This window comes from Lonchura striata, chromosome 1, assembly GCF_050655825.1.
Source record: "Lonchura striata isolate lonStrDom1 chromosome 1, ASM5065582v1, whole genome shotgun sequence".
Lineage (NCBI taxonomy): Eukaryota > Metazoa > Chordata > Aves > Passeriformes > Estrildidae > Lonchura > Lonchura striata.
In genome coordinates this window covers 69,921,092-69,940,106 of record NC_140703.1, presented here as the reverse complement: position 1 = coordinate 69,940,106, position 19,015 = coordinate 69,921,092, and the positions used below count along the sequence as shown (strand labels likewise).

At 41.4% G+C, this 19,015-nt stretch overlaps 1 protein-coding gene across 1 annotated transcript in view; it reads right to left on the bottom strand.

The window, feature by feature from the left end:
* Positions 1 to 8,563, bottom strand: part of UBL3 (ubiquitin like 3) — a 55,472-nt gene extending 46,909 nt beyond the window's left edge. The window contains exon 1 of the mRNA XM_021541967.4: positions 7,895 to 8,563. Coding sequence (XP_021397642.1) covers positions 7,895 to 7,921 — 27 coding nt within the window. The 5' untranslated portion in view covers positions 7,922 to 8,563. The remainder of the gene's footprint in view (positions 1 to 7,894) is intronic.
* Between the last annotated feature and the right edge of the window lie 10,452 nt (positions 8,564 to 19,015).

The following is a 19,015-nucleotide window of genomic DNA, read 5'->3' as shown; positions in this document are numbered from 1 at the left end:
TGTAATCTTCAAAGATATGCTGAAAAGAAATGCTATTTTAGAATAACTATTCCATAGTAATGTAAATTATAGTAAGTTTTCTGAGACTTATTAGTATATGCCACAAATATTCACATACAGATTGGCACTAATCTACTTTCAAGAAGAGAATCCTGAATTTACAACTTCAGCTATGAAAGATTTTTGACTAGCACTGCACTTCACTATTTTATCACTATTCCATTATTTCTCTATATTAAAAGCATATGTCAGAATCTGGGGACAGATTAGGTAGGATCATCTAGAGCATATATTAAGTATCAGAAACAGATTATGGTGATGTGGATCTCCGCCAAACCACAGAGCATTACAACATCACAATTTTGCTGAGGAGATACCAACCAGCGCTACAGTTATGGCTGTGAAGTACTGTTCTTTTTGAGATGAAATACAGTGTTCTTTTCAGTCTCAAAGAAGAACACACATAGTTTCCTTCTGTTTATTTTGAAATTGGTACCCCACTTTCATCAAGTGTTGGAGATAATTTCTTATGCAACATAAAACAGTTAATATTGCATAATGAAGACCACAAAAAGAGCTTACAGAAGAACTAAGGACTACCTTTAAAAGCAAAAACAAAACAAAAAAAAACCCCAAAAAAACCAAACAAAAAAAAAAGAAAAGGAGCTTAGCTTTCATTTCCATGCAAACTGTCCACAGAGTCACAGACTAAAATCCAGACCCTCAGCTGCAGCTAAAAAGCACCCCAGGATAAGATCACCTTTGTTCCAAGCCCTTGACATAAATCATACCAGCCCTAAGAGAGGCTGAAACCACCACAGCAGGTAGACACCAACACTATTCTAGTTTGTATTCCTTGTGTGAACAGCAACTATCATTTTGGCATCTCCATCCCACTAAGGCACAGATTTCTTGTTAGTAGTAAAACAAACCTACCAAACTCCCAGACAGAATCTCTGGTTTTACTTGGCCAATTTCTATGGGATACATAAAACTCAAGGAGTTTCTTGCTTGCTTCTGTCTCCATAACAACAGTGTCATAGAATAAAGTCTCAGCTAAACTCTGCCACAAGCCTTCCATTTAGCTCTAAACTGAATTTCTCAAATAATTTTAAGTAAGGAGCCAAACCAAAACAAACCCACAAATGTAATCCTGTCACTGGCAAGCTATTTTCAAATTTCTTTACAGAAAGTAAGAAATAAACTCCAAGACGCTGATGGCAGTGCCAGAGTTGTGCAATCTGACAAATTATTATTTTACATGAAGTTTCTATCTGTGGAGAACGTACATTAATTTTTTTAATCACATTTTACCATATGTGCAGAGTCTTACTACAAATTAAGACAAGGTCTGCACTGTGGATGGTATACAAGCAGCAATAAATTTATCCTCTGTCAAGGAGCTAAACACAGTCCCAGTTAGTGACCACAAAATACACCAAATTTCCACAAATATATAAGAGCTGTCAGCTGCAACACTTAAGTATTTCTGCAGAACTATACTTCTCAGGTTCAGCAAAACTACAAATAAAAAGATCTTAACTTTTTAAGTATTGCTCTCAAAACCAGACCTCCTAAACAATTTATCTACATTGTTAGAAAGCTTTTAGAGCTACTTTTCTCCCACTTCAAATTTCTTTTCATATATTGAAGTGCATGTTGCTCATTTTCCAATGTTTTTAAAATGAAAACAACACAGTTATATTCCTTTAATACAATGAGCTAAAGTTTACCCATGCAAAATTGTGTCAGGAAAGGCTTGCTACTTTAGTAGACTCAATTAATTGCTGGAAAAGCAGACTCAATGTGAAAAAGAATACAGATCAGCAACAATGTTTTCACCATATTCAGAATACGAAATAACCAACCTAGTGGATCCAATGCTGTACTTGGAAGAGATTGAAAATAAGCTGAATTATCTCTTTTACATAAAACCACAAGAATGATTAGTTACATTCCAGTTATTTCTGGATTCCTGCAAGCTAGTGTAGCACTCGCAGGCTGAGTGCTAGAACTGAGAGTCTCCATTCTGCTCACTGTTGCATAAGCAGATATAGAGACATCTCCAAAAGTTTACATTCTGAGTTTTACTGAGTAACAAAACTGACTGGCCAGAAGTATAAAACAAGTAAATCCCACTGATTACAAATACCATGGCTATGGCTTTCAACATTCACAAAAGTTATACCTAGGAGGAACTCTCAACTAAAAAAAGTAGTAAAGCATGCCTTTACTCATTTTGTTCATAGTATCATGAAAGTATTTCTTACCAAGACCACTGCAAGGACCACATTCAGACAGCCTAAGTTCCTGCTCCAGCCTTAAGCCAAACCACGGGAGTAAGATATAGGCTTTGAATGATCGAAAGTTTAGGTTTAGATTCACACAAAGCAGTCACAAGCCCCACGGTGAAACACTGACTACAGATACCTGACTTTTTTCCTTATTCCACATCAGAGAGGTGCAACTTGTTCCCATTCAGGCCCTGACTGACCTGTCCAGTTACCAGATGATGTCTGCTAATTTTTTAATATGCAGAATTGAGCATTCCTGCTGTAGATACAATCATTTTCCTACACTCACATATACTCAACATTTGTTTTTTGCCTCTCAGTCCTGCTGGAACCTGCCAGCAGCTACTTCTCAGCATTCCCAAAGTGGGAGGAGTTAAATCTCCTTCAGTATATATCCACTCCAGAATTTCATGAAGTTAGACAACAAAAGCAGAAAGAAACCAGTTCAGGTAATGACAACAAGGGTGGGTGGCAGGAAGGAAGGAACAGTTTATATCATCAGCTTATACTTCCATCTGTAGTATAGAGCTGCACCACAACCAGGAATAAGGATCAATCCAACCACAGGTTACAGCTGTTCATCCCCAAAGAAAATGAGATGAAGGTCATTCAAACATTGTTTCAGAATATGTCAGATATATTAGTATGTTACGAAGTTTCTCCTACAGTGGCGTACCTAAAAAATGTCAATGGTTGCTAAGATGTTTCTTTTTAGTTGTTAGATACAGTTTTAATCTGTGAAACAAAAAAAAGGTGGGTGTGAGAAATTATAAAAACAAGTAATTTTGGAGTATACCCAAATATATACACACCGAGGATGAGGTTAAGTAAGTTTATTCCTGGCCAATGCTTCAGATAACAGAGAAAGGTTCTTGATGTCATTACAAGCAGCACTGCAATATGCTACAAAGGCTCAACTGGCTTGTACATTGGCTCAATATATAAGGAGTCCGAAAGAAGCTTCTTCAAGCTCTTCTAACACATATCCCACTCTGAATTCCTTCTCTAAGAGAAGAAAAACAAACGCAAATCAAACATTGAGAATGGCAAAAGATAGGCTACTAATTTCTGCTATAATCAGCAAACAATTGTGGAAAAAAAATTTAAAAAAAGGGAAGAAAAAAAATACCCATACAGAAAAACTCAATTAGCTATTTTTATTAGAGAATGTAATGAATTAGAACTTTCAACATGTGGGTGATACAAAAATACAGAGAAATAATCATACTTCTATTGCTACAAAAACATAAGGGACTAACTTAAGCCTGTTATGCACAAAGGCTACTAGGAATACAATAATTTTCAAAACTATGAAAAGAGCAATTGAAGGCAAAAGGAAAAGCAGTTAAAACAGAAGAACAGAGATGCAGGACTTCTCACATTTTGTTCTGATATATTAAAGTGCTATAGTGAACAAATTACTTTCTATGTTCCAAGTGTATTATAATGCTACTGCACCTATTATTCTTAAATTAAATAATTTTTCAAAATGAATGATCGACAACTAAACTCAGCTGCCATACAACCAACTACTCCTTTAAGTCTCTCATATCTGAACCTTATTCTTGGATGCCAAAACTCCCTTCCTGATGCAGCATCAGTTTCTGTCCATCCTTTTCCACTGTCAACCTCCATTAATATGCATTAAAAAGGATGTCCTTATATATGTTCAACTATTCATCAACATTCTATATTAAATTTTCTGAAGAAGATGCATATACAAATTTCCACTAAAGATGTTAACTCCAACCAGGAGTGAACTGAGTAGGGTTTCTATTTGTTATTCTTCTTCCACCCACTGCCCCCTTTTAACATTGACCACACATAACCATTTTAGATCATATACTCCATGCTCTTCTATGTCTGCAAATGCTGTGCACCAAACATTCCATTTTCTCAAAAATAATCTCTCCCATACCACCTAAGTATAGCATATAGATTGAAGAGCCATGCACATTAAAATTAAAACCTTTAATGATTTGGTAGATTCCAACACTTTGCTGTTTATCAAATGCAGAAAAACCCAACAAGACAACAAACCAACAATAAAAACCCCACCATGAGCCAAAAGCATTACCCTGTGTTACTGCTCAGACAGAAAAAGAATTGGATCTCCTAGAGGGCACGCAAAGAACTGCCCAGAAAGGAAGTGCTGGCAGAGCCTTTTCATACCGACATAAAACACAGAGACTACAGGAAACAGTGGACACCATTAATACATTTTAGTCATGCAGGTGGCTTTCTGTGGACTCCTAAAATCCCTGAAGAATTCTAACTATAAGAAGTATCACAGACATACAGAATACAGAAAGGAAGCTCCCCAGATTCTGATGAAAACGCCACTAAAATAAAGGGGATTGTTCAATTGAGTAAGAACTTCTTGACTGAACGTAAGTTTTTCATAGCTTACTTTAAAATTGTCAGCTAGAGTGTTTAAATAAATATCAAACCATTTGCATTCGGTCCACTCAAAAAGCCAGTGTGATTAATTTCACAAGTTCATAAACCACTGCATGTCTATTTATCATTACAAAAGATATATAACTTGCAAACAGCCCTGCTGTTATTCACAATCAAACTCTAACTGCTACCAAATGGTAAAACTGATAAATTACCTGATTAAATTACTGAACATAATCAGAGATGCCCTGCTGCCACTACAGTCATCAGAGCATATGTGAAAAATTGAGCAGAATTAGGTTCTAGATATGCAGTTTAGTCTTCAAGAACTGCCCCAGACACATCTAGTCCTAATAAAGTTAACGAAACTATTCAGGTAGAGAGGTCACTATTAGCAGGTTTAATTCCAGGAGTGGAGTTTTAAGCCATTGCTTAAGGAATAATGCTAAGCAATAAGGAAACATTGCTAAGGAATAATGCACCACAAACTTACAACACTGGGAATGTGGTGTGTCACTATCCAATTTATTAGTGGAATGCAAATGATAAAGTACTGTGTTAATTATTTAGGAAGTGATGTTGAAATGGTTAGCTGGTAAAAACTGCAGTAGCTCTGGAAACAAGTCAACTCAATGTCAGAGAACAGGACACTGGGTCAAATTATGTCAACTCAGAAATCTGAAGCTTACTGGAAATCAGAAAATTTACTATTAATTTATTTATACCAGATCATTCCCACAGGTGGGACAGGAAGACAAATTAACACATTTTTAAGAAGCAGCAATTATATCATTATTATTATGAGCAGGTTAGTTTGCGAATTTGACATAAAGAGTTTCAAACACTATTATTATAATACTTATGTAATTCATAGCAGATTTACTAAGTATAATGGAGTCTTCATAAAATGTCACTCTATCACACTGCTGCCAGCTCCTACAGAAATGGGAAATCAATTTTTTGCAAATGCAAATTACACAGTGGGTGGGTAAGAGAAATGCAAACTGCAAAATCCTACACTAAATAAAAACATATATAAACATGGTGACAGCCTGGTAAGGGCTTCTCTTCAAATAGCTAAGGAATGGCAATCCCATTTTCCTTCCTAAACAAACTCCTTTCAAATATGGAGGATGGCAACAAAAAGAAACCAAAAATGAGTTTTCAATCCTTTCATAAAGTAATATTTATTAGTTGTAATTAATAATTGGAATTTCTACAGCACACTTCTAACTTCCAAGAGAAACTGCATCTAATAATGCAGAAACTAAGAGAAAAATGATCCCATGACAGGCCAGAAAATATCTATTTATTTAGTTAAATTCTACCAACACTGGTAACATCTTCATTCAAATGTTTTTGTAATGACTCAGTATTTAAACACCACTATGTATAACAAGCTTCTTCCTGATTTGAATAAACAGAGCAGCACCAGGCCCAGCTACCCCCAGCAGTGGTACTCTCATTACACTGTAACAACACAAGGAAATAGTTTTCACGGAAAAAATTGTATTTTGCCTATCTTACAATCTGTGTACTTTGTAGCAAATGTCAAGCATTACAAGCCTAGTGGCAGCCGCGGGAGTCTCAGGCAGGCAGGCCGGCCCTAGGAGGAGCACGGAGGTGGCAGCTCAGCCCAGGGTGACAGGGAGGAGGAGTGTGTTTCATGTCACAGTCAAGGGACTCCTCCAGGCAACTTAAAAAGCAGCACTGAGAGATTTGCACCTAATCCTCCACGGCCCAGGCGAGGATTTCTGTGATATAACGCTAGACAGCCACATGCAGGAGAGAAGGGGGCTCAAAAGGCTCTAACAGTCAGAGAGAGACACACTAAAAAGAAACACGTGAAAACTGATAGCTGGGGAGCTTATTGCCTCTGAGTTTAAATCCTTTCACCACTCTTTTCATCCAGGGGAGGCAACACTTATTTATAATATCTGAGAAAGGCAGGGGGAAGAAAAGAAAAAACCCGTAAGCTTATAACTTGCTGTTTGATCATCCTCTGTACCTTACTGTTTCTGCTTTTTTTTTTTTTTTTTTGGTCAAAATTCACTCACTGTGACTGCTGTACAAAAGCTGTGAAGGAAATACAAAAAGCAAGCAACTAAACAGATACTATTATTTCAACAGCCCAGCTGCCATACATAACCAAATTAACTGTGCATCAATGACTTAAACAAGGGCTACTCGGTTTTATTGTTCTCACTACTGGGGCAGGTTGTACCTACAAAACAGAACTTCATCCTGAAATTTAAAAAATAAAAAAGCACAGACAAGTCCTCTGCTTTTGGGGAGGAAAAAACAGCACCTTTAAATGTGAACAGCCATGTGGAGATATGTGAAAATATTCTGCTACAAGAATAAAGAATTAACATACCAAACTGTAGCTACAATTTCGTGGGTGTTTTTTTCAATTAAGTGACTTACGAAAATATATCCTGATTTATGAAAATACACACAAATGGAGAAAGTCGTGCTGAACGGAAGATTACCTAGCAGACCTGATTCACCCTACCTTCTAATGATCTGCTGTACCTTCCTGATTTAAATGTATCGAGCCGAGTACCCAATACAAGCTGAACTACAGTCCGCCATAAGAAGTACTAGGAGTGCCCTTGAAAAATGTCCAGATTGCAGCTAGTGCACAAAGGACCTCGCCATGAAAATAAAGTGCATGAAAATTTCTCTCTCGCTCTTGAGCAGGCAGCAAGTGAAGAGATTAACTTCCCACCAACATCGGAAGACAACGCGTTGGCAAGACACAAACCAAGTTTAAGAGGTTTAGAAAGAAAGAAAGGGGAAAAAAAAAAAATGGGTCGGGCAATTAATCCCGAATACTCTGTTTCTTTTATCCCCCCACCCCAAAAAAAAATGCTCCACGGAGCTGAAGAGCAGTGCTACACGACCCAAGCGTGACCACTCTGAGTGCCATAGGTACGGGAGTCTGGCATCCCCCTTCCCTCGCAACACGGGAGGCGACGCTGCAGATCTCCCACTTCATCACCAAAAAGCGAAGCAGAACCAGCATCTGGAGTGGGAGGGGGAAGGCAATTAACTGGGAACTTTATGTTCCTTAAATATTCAACCAAGACCTTTTTTTTCTTCCCACGCCCCTCTTATTTCCATGTTCTCTGTCAAAACCAGGCTGAAATAAACGTTATTCTGTAATATAACTATTAAATAGGCAGTACAACACTCACCATATCAGCTGGAACGCTGCTGGACATTTTGATGTTACCCTAAATGGCTTAAAATCAACTTTAAAAAAATAAAAAAAAAAGGGGGGAAAAAAAAAAAGACAAAAAGCAGCAGCACCAAAAGCAGCCCTCCGGAGATCTTCAAGAACGCAAAACTGGTGTCAGTATCGGAGGCAGCAGCTTCCACGTCCCCTACGCGAAAGAGGTGCCCGGCAAGCAGTGGGGAAGGCGGCCGGCTGAGGAGCAGGAATATCCAGGGGCAGCGGTGCCGGGCTGGACCGGAGGAGCCAGCGGGAGACCAGAGATGGCAGCAGATCCCTGTCAGCGGCAGCGGCGGCAGCACCAGCGGTGCCAGGTAGACCAGGCAGCAGGACTACACCGCCACATGAGCTGTGTGCGGGCTTTTCCCCCCTTCTCGCCCTCTGCCTCCTTTCCCAGCCTCGACAAATGACGACGGGATGATTCACACGGGATAATAGTGCGTCCAAGTCACCTCCTCAGTCGGCGCAGGCGACCCGGGCGCGCAGGCAGGACCTGGCTCCTGGCTCCTGCCCTGGGCGGCGGGGCAGGGAGGCGGGAGGGCCGGGGTGGGCCCGGGGCCGCTGGGGAGGACGCCGGGCTGCGGCCCCCCCTAGGCGGTGTGCGGCATCCAACAGCGCCCGGCGGGGACGCGGGCCGGGAGGGAAGGGAGGGAGGGAGGGCGCTCGGAGGGGAGAGCCCTCCCCCGCGGCGCTCGGAGGGGGCCGGGGGGCGTTCGACGGCGGCCGCCTCCCGCAGCCTCAGCTCTCCGCTCGCATCGCCGCCGCCGCCTCCTCAGCCCGCCCTCCCTCCCTCCCCCGCCTCGTCCGCCGGCAGCTCCGGCCGCCCCCCGAGAGCCGCGCTGCGAGCCGGAGGTGCCGCTCCTTCAGCGCGATCCTCGCCCGCAGCCGCCCCCTGTCATCTTCGGCTCAAGCCAACATGGCGCCCGCCGAGCCGAGCGAGGGGACGCGGCAGGGGAGACACGGACCCTCCGCCGCCGCCTCCGCCGCCCCCGCTCCCGCGCGTCACACGCCGCCGCCCCGCGCGGCACCATGGGGCTTGTAGGCGGCCGGGGCCCGCCGCCGCCGGGGCGGAGCCTGCGCCCTGCGCGGCCCGGCCCGCCCTGCCGGGAGCCGCTCGGCCCCGCCGGGCTCCCGCAGCGCCGGCCGGGGCGGCTCCGAGCGGCCTCCGAGCGGCCTCCGCGGGGCCGGCGGCGCCGCTTCCCTCCGGGCCAGCAGAGACGCCCCGAGCTGCGCGCGAATCGGCGCTTTCCCCCCGGCGCTGCGGCTCCCTCGGGGGCGGTCTGGCGCTCCCCTCGCAGCCCCTGCCTTCCGCTGCGAGCGCCGATCCCGCGGCTGGGCCCGCGCTGGCCTCTTGGACAGCTTCCAAACAAACAAAAGTAATTAGAATAGAATGATAAGGGTATGGAAGGGAGCTCAAAGATCATCTAGTCCTAACCCACCCTGCCACTAGACCAGGTTGCTCAAGGCCTTATCCAGCCTGGCCTTGAACCCTGCCAGGACTGGGGCATCCACAGCCTGCCTGAGCAATATTTTCCTATGCTTCACTGCCCTCTGGTCAAAGAATTTCTTCCCAATATCTGTATTTTCCCTAGTTATGTTTGTACCCATTACTCCTTGTCCTATTACCTGTTGTCCTGTCATTACAGTTAGAAGAGTCCCTCTACAGATTCCCTGTAGATACACTACATTTTCATGTTACCGTTTTAATTGTTTTGCACCCCAGATCTTCAAGTCTGGGCCTGTACATTGCATTTTTTTATTTCTCATTCTCACATTGTTCTCTAAGTTTTTCTTGAGTTTGTTTTTTAAAAATTATTTTAATGTTTTGTTTCTTTTTTTCCCAAATTCTGTAGTTTTAACGATGAAAAAAAGTTTCTGTAAGATTCACAGTGCAAACAATAACTGCCACCTTGGAAGCACTCTGAGAAAGGGAACTCCTTCATCATGTCAAATGCCCCTTCTAAAGCTGCCTTGCTTTATGAAGAGCTCTGCATTTTGTTATGGACCCAAGTTATCAGAAACTGTGTGTGCAATTGGTGTTTTATCCCTTATTCCAGGCAGCTCCTGGAGACCAGCATTCAACAATGAAAGGCAGTGCTGATGAAAAGTGCACTGCAACTCAAATATACACAAAAAAAACCCAAAAAAAATCCACACAAGGTACGTGTCTGCTAAAGAAATGAGTTGGCCTTTTGAGAGGGGTGTGGATAGGCACATTCACATACCAAGACTGTGAAACTGTCCAAGAAAAAAAAAATAAGAAAATTAAGCAGATGGTGACAGATGGTTCCTTTGTGGACAAATCTCATGTAAAACCACAGGAAATTAAGACAGAGTTGTTCCCCTTAATTCTAAGAGTTCGAGTCTTCCTTTCCTCTGTAAGACTTCATACTGCAAAGGCAACCCCTGGCAAGACACTGTCACTTGCAGGGGTTGTAATTCTTTACTTTGTACTCTGTCCCAAAATAGTTCAAAACTTCTGACTTCAGAAGATAGATCTGTATGATGCCTGGGAAAAGAATTGGGGGACAACAGAAGTGGCCCTATAAGTGTGATCTGTGAAGATTCTGTACTGCCACATTGAGTGACTTTAAGCATGTCACTCCCCCTCTTGCCAGCCAAATTTGCTCAGATAGTACATTTTTGGGAGTCAGTGACAGCTCCAATATGGGTCAGGCCTTCTAGACACCAACAGGATAAAAGGTCTTGTGTTTGTGGGAATAATAGCAAGTTGTTCAAGCACCGCTTACTCTCTCCCTGACTGGGTATCCTTGAGGGACAGAGAAAGTACAAGAGGAGAGTCAAAGAGATGGGACTTCAAAGTTGGCTCTCTATTTCAAACATTATGCATTCCTGGGTATCTGTGACTTTCTGATTGAATCAGTGACAGACTAAGGGACTGTGAAAGATCTTGCTTTAGTAGACTTTATACTTAGAACCTTACTAATATGGGCTTTTCCCTGAAAAACAGTCAAACAAAAAACCCCAAGTAAGATATGCACCAAGGCCATCCTGCAGACCAGCCCTTCACTCCTCTCAGACAGCAGCCCTGTAGAGGTGCCTCGAGAGGATTCAGGTAATTTAGGAAGTGTTCTGCCCATACCTTTCCTTCTAGCACTTGTAGTAAGGGCAAAAGAACAGGCACCACAACTGCTTTACAGGCACTGCACATCACATCTGTCTCCTGATCTAAACTGAAAGCGGTGGCAGCACAATTATGTCCTCGGCCACTCTGTGACTGCTGAGGTGTGTTGTGGTCCTTCCCACCTCCCCTCCTAGAAGCAGGCAATGCAGACAGCAGGGCTTTGTAATTCTTTGCAGCTCAGAGGGTGGATTGACAAAGATTATGTGGAAATACCCTTCCACTGAACATGAAGAAGTCCATGTGCCCAAGCAAGTCAAGCAACAAGCACAGGCAAACTGGATGAGGGGTCAGCAAGGCAAGCAGGCAGCAGCAGGGCACATCCGCTGCACTGGAGATGGTTCTTTCTAATGTTCCGATGGAGGAACTCTTCTGCGGTGTGTAACGATAAACACATCCAAAAGACATAACCACAGGAAAGAAACCAGCATGATTCTGTGGGTTTTGCTTTTTTGCCTCTATTTTAGCAGTCCATTAAGAGGAAGGAACATGTGTTGGTGAAGCAGTGGAGTACAGGAGGAGTCAGGAGTCCTGACTACTTTGAGTTTCTTCTGCTTTGTATATGTAGTCAACTTGGTCAACTTTTTTGCCAAGTGTTGTATAAATGAGGATCAGCTCCTCTCTTTGATACACAGCTGTACTGACTAAGAGATGCCAATTACCTTTTTACCCATTATGGCTGCTGACAAGAATACTGTATAAGTACATACTTGTGTCCTGTTCTGAAAGGTTCATAATTCTGGGTTTGCCCAAAAGCTGATATTTATGTCATATTCGAATGATCTGTGGCTCTTATCTGTGATGACCAAACACAAATGAATGGAGGAACATGGTGGTACATGCTGGAGATCATTTCAGGGTGATTATGTGATGGGCAAATAAATAAGAAGAGGTGCTGAACAATGATCCTGGTAGAAGTTGCACTACATATGACAGGGTTTTACCCTACAAGTTTCATATAGGTGAGGTCATATACTTGAAATGAGGTTAGTCAAATATAAAACAGAAAAATTATCTTTTTTCTTTGGCATGTATTAAGAAATGCTGTTATGATAGCATTCATTTCACATTTGCAGAGAGAGGAAATTAGAATTGTGGTCAGCAGTGGTTGCCTGGAACAAGGGACCCTGCAAAAGCATAACCACAGGCTGAGTCTGTGATCAGCTTGCAGATAAATCCCAAGCAAGTGCAACAGGCATACACATCTGAAAACAAATCTTTTCCACATCCAAATATCAAGGGAAAAAAGGGAAAATGCTGTTCAAGAGGATTGCTAGTAACATAGGAAGCTTAAAAGGCCATTCTGTTTTTGGGGTTTAATCCTATACTCGGATGCACAAATCTTATTTCCATTAAGTCTCCTTTGCAGAACTGTCATTTGAATGTGGACATTTGAGAACAAAAACATTCATCATTATTACTTTAGCAATTTATGGGGGAAATTGATGAAGTATTCAACTAATATTTCACTTTTTATTTGAAAAATATGACATGACACAAGTAGAATTTGGCCATTCTGTATTCCCTTAGAGAAGAATTGTGCCAGGTATCTTCAAGTAGACTGAGCTGCGGATTAAGTGTTTCATGGCCATCAGTACTAGTTGAAAGCTGATGCTGTACTGAGACGTGCTTAATAGGAATAAAAGGTCTGTTATACTAAATCAGATTAGTAGTCCAGCCAATGTGATATCCTGTCTCCAGCAGTGGCCAGCATCAAATGCTTCAGAAAAGGACACACAGACCCCCACAGTGGACAATCACATTACAATCATCTTATTTGTTAAGTTTCCACTGCTGTCAAGGCTGCCAGAGAGGCTGGTTTATGCCCTGGAGCACAAAACTTCATGTCGTTTATAGCCTTAATGGCAGCATAACCCACTGTTAACATGTGAGACTTATTGCCATTATTCAGAAGAGCAGCACTCTGTCCTGAGTGTTGTTATTGCTGGGGTTGGAGACCATGTTGAGGCTACATCCCACGACTTTACAAGCTTTCAGCCCAGTACTGTCCTCCAGTATTTTCCCTTTGAGGCAGGCTGTGGACAGGAGCATCTTCAGGGGAGGTAACACACCATCATGAAATTTCTCCTAAGGTGATTTCTGATTTGCCTCCAGATTTTCAGAACACCCTGAGAAGGTGAAAGGCTCTCAAGACAAAAGGTTTAATTCTTTAGGGTTTGGCCGTGGGACAGATCAGAATTCTTTCCCTCTCTGGCATCCACAGCAGTAAGATATCCAGGGCAGCAAGGAACACACCGTGTTACTCAACAGGATACTTTTAATACCTTGGTAGAAGCATGTGGACTTTTTTTTTTAACTCTTACAGAGCCAAGTTTGCATTCAGCTCAGGATGACTCAGTAACACTGAATTCAGGCACATTACAAAGAAGTGTTCAGGCAAAAAGCTGCACTGGAAATGAGGGCTGGATTCCACAGAATGCTTGCCACCCGCTGTCTGTTCCTATGCTCTGCTGGTTTCTCATTCTGGTCGCAAAAAAACGCCTATTTTCTGTGTTCAGATTTTTTTTTTTTTTCTTTTACTAAACTGACTCCTTTCCCCTTGGAAGAACATTGATTTTTGCCTGTCTCTTCTCCTGTGTGAAGCCAAACCAGCATGTGGGTCCTATCAGCCTCTCTGTCAATGCCAGCAGGCTTCTGGGAACAGCATTCCTCAGGTCCTCGCCTTTCTCTGAGCTAGCAGGAAGGCAACAGAAGGACTTCTCAGATTTTGTAGCATTTAGAACACATACTGCCAGGCAGAATCATAGTTTATTTATCTATTTTTTAAGTTACTCATCAGATTGATCTTGCTGGAAAATAAAAACACAGAGCAGGTTTAAAACAACTCACACTGTTCTTCTGAATGCCCCAATTTGCTTTAAGGGTTTATTTTCCCCCCTCACATCTGCAGTACTCGTGTACAAACAGAAGATGATAGGAAACAACTGAGTGACACTGAGTGCCTGAGGTTATTCCTGACCTTCCTGATGCAGCTGAAGCAGGCAGGAAACGTGCTCTGCCACTCTAGTGGGTGTTGCTGAGATATGGCATAGTGGTGTTACACTTACTGATGTCACAAATTATGTCAGGTAACTCCTAAGGGCAGAGATGAGGACTTATAGAAGAGGTTACAGAGGTGGAATAAGAGCAAGAAGTCTCCAAGCCTGTTTTTGAGAGTATTCAAATCACCAGAGTTCTGGAGGTGGTTTAATTACCTGTATACCTAGGAATAAATGGATACATCTGTCCAGTTCATACAGAAAAATAACCCTGACAACAGTTGGGACAGGTCCCTTATATACAATATATAAGAAACAGGAAGGAGAAATTTTAGCAGAAAAGTTTCCATCATGGATCAGCTTCCTGACAATGAGGGGGATCTAGGTGGAGCATTGAGGTAATGCTACAGCTCTGAACTTGAAACTAGAATTTAACAAAACATATCAGTAAAACATTCTTTAATATCAGGAAATAAAATATGTGTAAATTAAGAAGTCCTACACAACTGCTTGCAAGAGTTATGGTGGCAAAAATTATTAAAATTTTCCAGAGAAGAGTGAAGTCAAAGATCATTAAAAATGCCATATCAAATTAAATGACATCTCTGCAGAGAAAGGAACAAGAATATGTGGCTTTGGGGAATGACTGTTGCAAAACTCAATGATGCAAAAGAAATTTTCTAGAAAAAAAATGGAGAAAAATGTATGGTTAGTGTGACACTAAAGCATAAGAAAAAGCAGTAGAAAGAGAAAACAGTAAGAAAGAGTAGAAGAACACCGGGTATCAGTCTCAGACCGATCAAGGTTGTAAAAGGAGAATGACTTTGTAAAACCGTTAAACATGAAGGCTAAAGCTCAGATTGTTAGTTGGTGCTACCAGAATCCCAGCTATTGTTTGTGCCTTGCATGAGCCACAGCAGCCCAAGGCTGAGTGTAGCCTATTAGTGGTGCAGAGCCAGAATCGGCAGGGACCCTGGGGTACCAACTGTGTTTTATCATCCCTCTGTCCTGCTGACTGCAGCAGGTTATTTTTTACTCTAATAGGCAGCTAAGTTCATTTTTGTTTTTACTGTAAGGGTCTCTAGTGGGCAGCTAAACATTAGTGAGCTCCATTATAGCTCAGATTTACTATTTATAAAATTAGTACTAAAAATGCTAAATTGAAGTAAGAAATAAGTTTTGCTTCTTTGAATTTCATATCTGTTATCTGTACTACATTAGAACAATTCAGTTTTTTTTTAATTTAAGGACTTCGTGTACCTGTAAGTTCAGGCTGTTACTTATATGCTTGTGTATATATACTTAAACATATGTTTATAAAGCTCTCAATTTGTATGCACACATACATATTAATACTCTGAACACTTTTTAAATTAGCTGAAGCACTCAGATAGATTACATGCAAATCTAACTGTATACTACTTGAACTGAAACAAAAACCCAACCCAGAATCTGCATTGAGTTAGTTGTTGCTTACATAAGTTATGTAAATGTAATATAATATTTTATTTGCCTTATTTTCTATCATTTATTAGTCTTTAGTTTAGAAACAATATCTGAATGAAGCAGTGTCTAGAAATGCTATTTTTAATTGGCTAAAGAGATTGGCTGACCTCTGGTAACTGGTCACTGTTGTTGGGGAGACTCTCCATGAGTGGTGGTGCATTGTTTAAACATAATGGGACAACAGTCTCATGTCATCCATAGGATATGGAGACACCACAGTTTTGTGTTTCTTTTACTTTATTACTATACATGCGAGGCACAATCGACAAAGACTTCCTGAGGATGAATGTTGTCAGTATATGAAACACTGAATAACTGCTTTTTGTTTTGATGAATAGTCCCCTTTCTTTCAGATTTAAAGGGGAAACCCTTTTTCTGTACAGAAAAAAAGTAGTAGCTCAGGGAAATGGAATCTTGAAGATAGGATTTTTTTTTTTAACAGGCTTTGGGCTGCATTAAGTTCTTACAATAATTTTATATGACTTTGACTCCATTGATATAATCTAAATGATTCCAGGCTTGCAATACAATATTGGGGACTGGGCAAATTAATAGGAAGCTGAATTCCATGTTACTGCCAAGCTCACAGTCACTTAGGTCCTGAATGTTGCCAGTGTTGGGATTGATTTTTTGTTTCTCTATTTTTACTTTTGCTCATCATGAGCATTAAACCCAAGAGAGCCTGATTTCATTCTAGTTTCCCTTTCTTATTACAGTCCCAAGGCCTATGTGGACAGTAATAGGTATTTGTGTTGCAGAGACAACTGCTCCCAAAATAGCCAGCACTAGAAGTCTTCTAATTGGTTTACTGTCAGCAAAAGAGTAACAGAATCTGAAAGACTGAGTGGATAGGTCTTACCATGTTTGAGTTTGTTCTATGTATGTGTAGTTTCTTTGAAAGAGCTTGATTCATTTTTATTAATCTTAGTTTTATTAATTCATTAAAAATATTTTAATGAAAAATTCAATAAAAGGAGGCTTTGTCAGACATCAGTGTCACTGCTCACTTATGTTGTGTCTGTCATTGGCAGTGGGCTGGTGCCTTGGGTGCCAGCTGCAGGCACAAGAGATAAACGAGGAGCAATAATGTCAATTCTTGTCCATGTGCAAAAACTTAGGCCACATTTTTAGATTCCCTTTAGCATAATTCTAAGGGTGGGACTCAACTAATCTAAGTCTAGTCCTCTAAAAATACTGGATATTATAGCTAAACTACTTTTGCAGCCTCTATCTGTCATTAGTGGAGCAAGGTACATCCATCACTTTGACCTCTTAGATAAGTTCTTGACATCCTTCTATTGACTATTTTGAAAGCCTTTAAAAGTCTAGATGCTTAATTTTTATACAGCTGAAGATAACATTTGTGAATTCTCTCCAATCTCTCTCACTTCTCTCAACCAGCATGGTGTTTTCTGCTTCCTACTCAGCTGGAAAGTTAACCATGATTTGATGCTCAGGACTGTTCCACAATAACCTACCTAGACCCTGGCATTGTTCATGCTCCAGAGTGCTGAGATCCAGTGCCAGGGAGGCTGCAAACATTTATGCAGGACCTTCAGCATGAAAGTAGTACTACCATGGCTGGAGTCAGTGGGCACAGGCTGAAGGAATTACCTAACGGAAGCAGAGCTGGTTACATACTTAAGCAGGTGCACAAACTTTGGCAGGATCAAGGCTTAAATAACAATTACCTCAAGGCAAGAAAATGTTCTTCTTTTGTTACCTTTGCAGCAGAACACTTTCTATTGTCACTTAATTAACTCGGTTTTCAAACTGATGAATGATGGAGTAACTTTGGAAGTGTTACAATCATGGCATTACTTGAAACGCTCCAATGCTCTCCTGAGAGAGGTGAGAAGGTTATGGGCTGCCTGTTCTGCTAAATGAGGCTACTCAGTGATCACAGCATGTGCTCTGGAGTCTGCCACATCAAGTCCTTGGGGTGCAGCCTGGCTGCTATTAAACTGTATGGGCAGAGTCCCATTACCCAGGTAAGAGTTGCATCAGGTCTGAAAACCTTTCATTTTTTCAGAAAGATTCTTATGTAGGACACCGAGGACACAGTGAGGGAGCTGAACATTATAGGTTTGTTGAAAAAGAACAAGAAGAGGACAAGAAAGCTTGGAGAAAATATGCCTAGATCTCTTTTTTTCATAGCTTTAATATGGCATGTAATGTGTGTGCTTCCTAGTTCACTGCTGCAGATTTCTCTGTAGATGCAGCAAGAGGCAGTTCTTAAGCAGAGACTGGTTACACAGAATATTAGAGTATTTCAAGTGTTATTAAAAATGCCACTAAACAAAGATCTTGTTCACTCACCCTGCCCTTTGTGTGACAAATGACTGCAGTAAAAGTGAACTCCTGCTTTTCCTTATTTATGAAACACCTCTTCCCTTTTGTATGAAAAACTAATATTCCTGTGCTTTAGAAAGTGTGTAAGTGGCAGTTGAGAGAGCGGGTGAAAGCTGTACATTAGAGTGGTGGAACAAGGCAAGTACTGAAAAACAAAAAGCTATTCAGATTTTCTTTTTTCCCTAAAAGAAAAGGAATGAAAACTCTCATCAGACTGAATTGTTCCACTCCTGATTACTGTGTGTAGCATGATGAAACAAAAAATGCATTTCCATTTAAGCTTTTGCAGGCAATATATGCCTGCAAACCTTTTGATAAAGAACTGATTTTCAAAGCAGCACATTCCTGTAGGCTGTCAGTGATCCAGCAGAGCTCTCATGCTGCTTTGACTTTTCCTCCTCCCAAGAGTAACAGACCTTTACAATTCTTTCTAGGATCCTAGCAAATTTAATAATATAGGCAAACTTCTCCACAGATTGATTTTGGATTTACAAGGCTCCTGGCTGTTTGCTTGCAGAGACATAACCAAGAGGCAGAACCCACATATCAGTCTTGAAAAAAACAACGTCACTTGCACAAAATAGATTTTACTCTTCAACATCTTCACAACTGAAACTGGCAATGTGTCACACTTAGCCATAAACATTTTTTCAGGAAGGAACTGGTCTCAAATAAGCCAGTTTAAATAAGATCAGCAAATCCATCTCCAGTAATACCATCTGGTGACTCTTAATCACATTCAAGTCTAGAATATTGAAAATATGAGTCAGGCTAGAAAAGACATGAGAAAAACAGTGTGAGCAGGAAGTGCGAGAGTATTATCTAAGAGTAGCTTGCAGGCTGTAGGATGGAGAAGAGCAATAAGGAGGAACATGTAGCAAAGCAATTCATAAACTCAGGGACTAAGGCAATACTTTCTTGTTAAAATGCAGCCATTTGCCAACACTACCCTGCCCATATGTGCCACCCAGGTATTGAGACAGGTGCAGAGATGAAAGATCAGTGCAGAGTTGAGCATTAAGTGTTTTTTGTGGTCTCACCAGCACTGAACTGTCTCTCCCCTGCCTGGGGAACCCATGAGCCA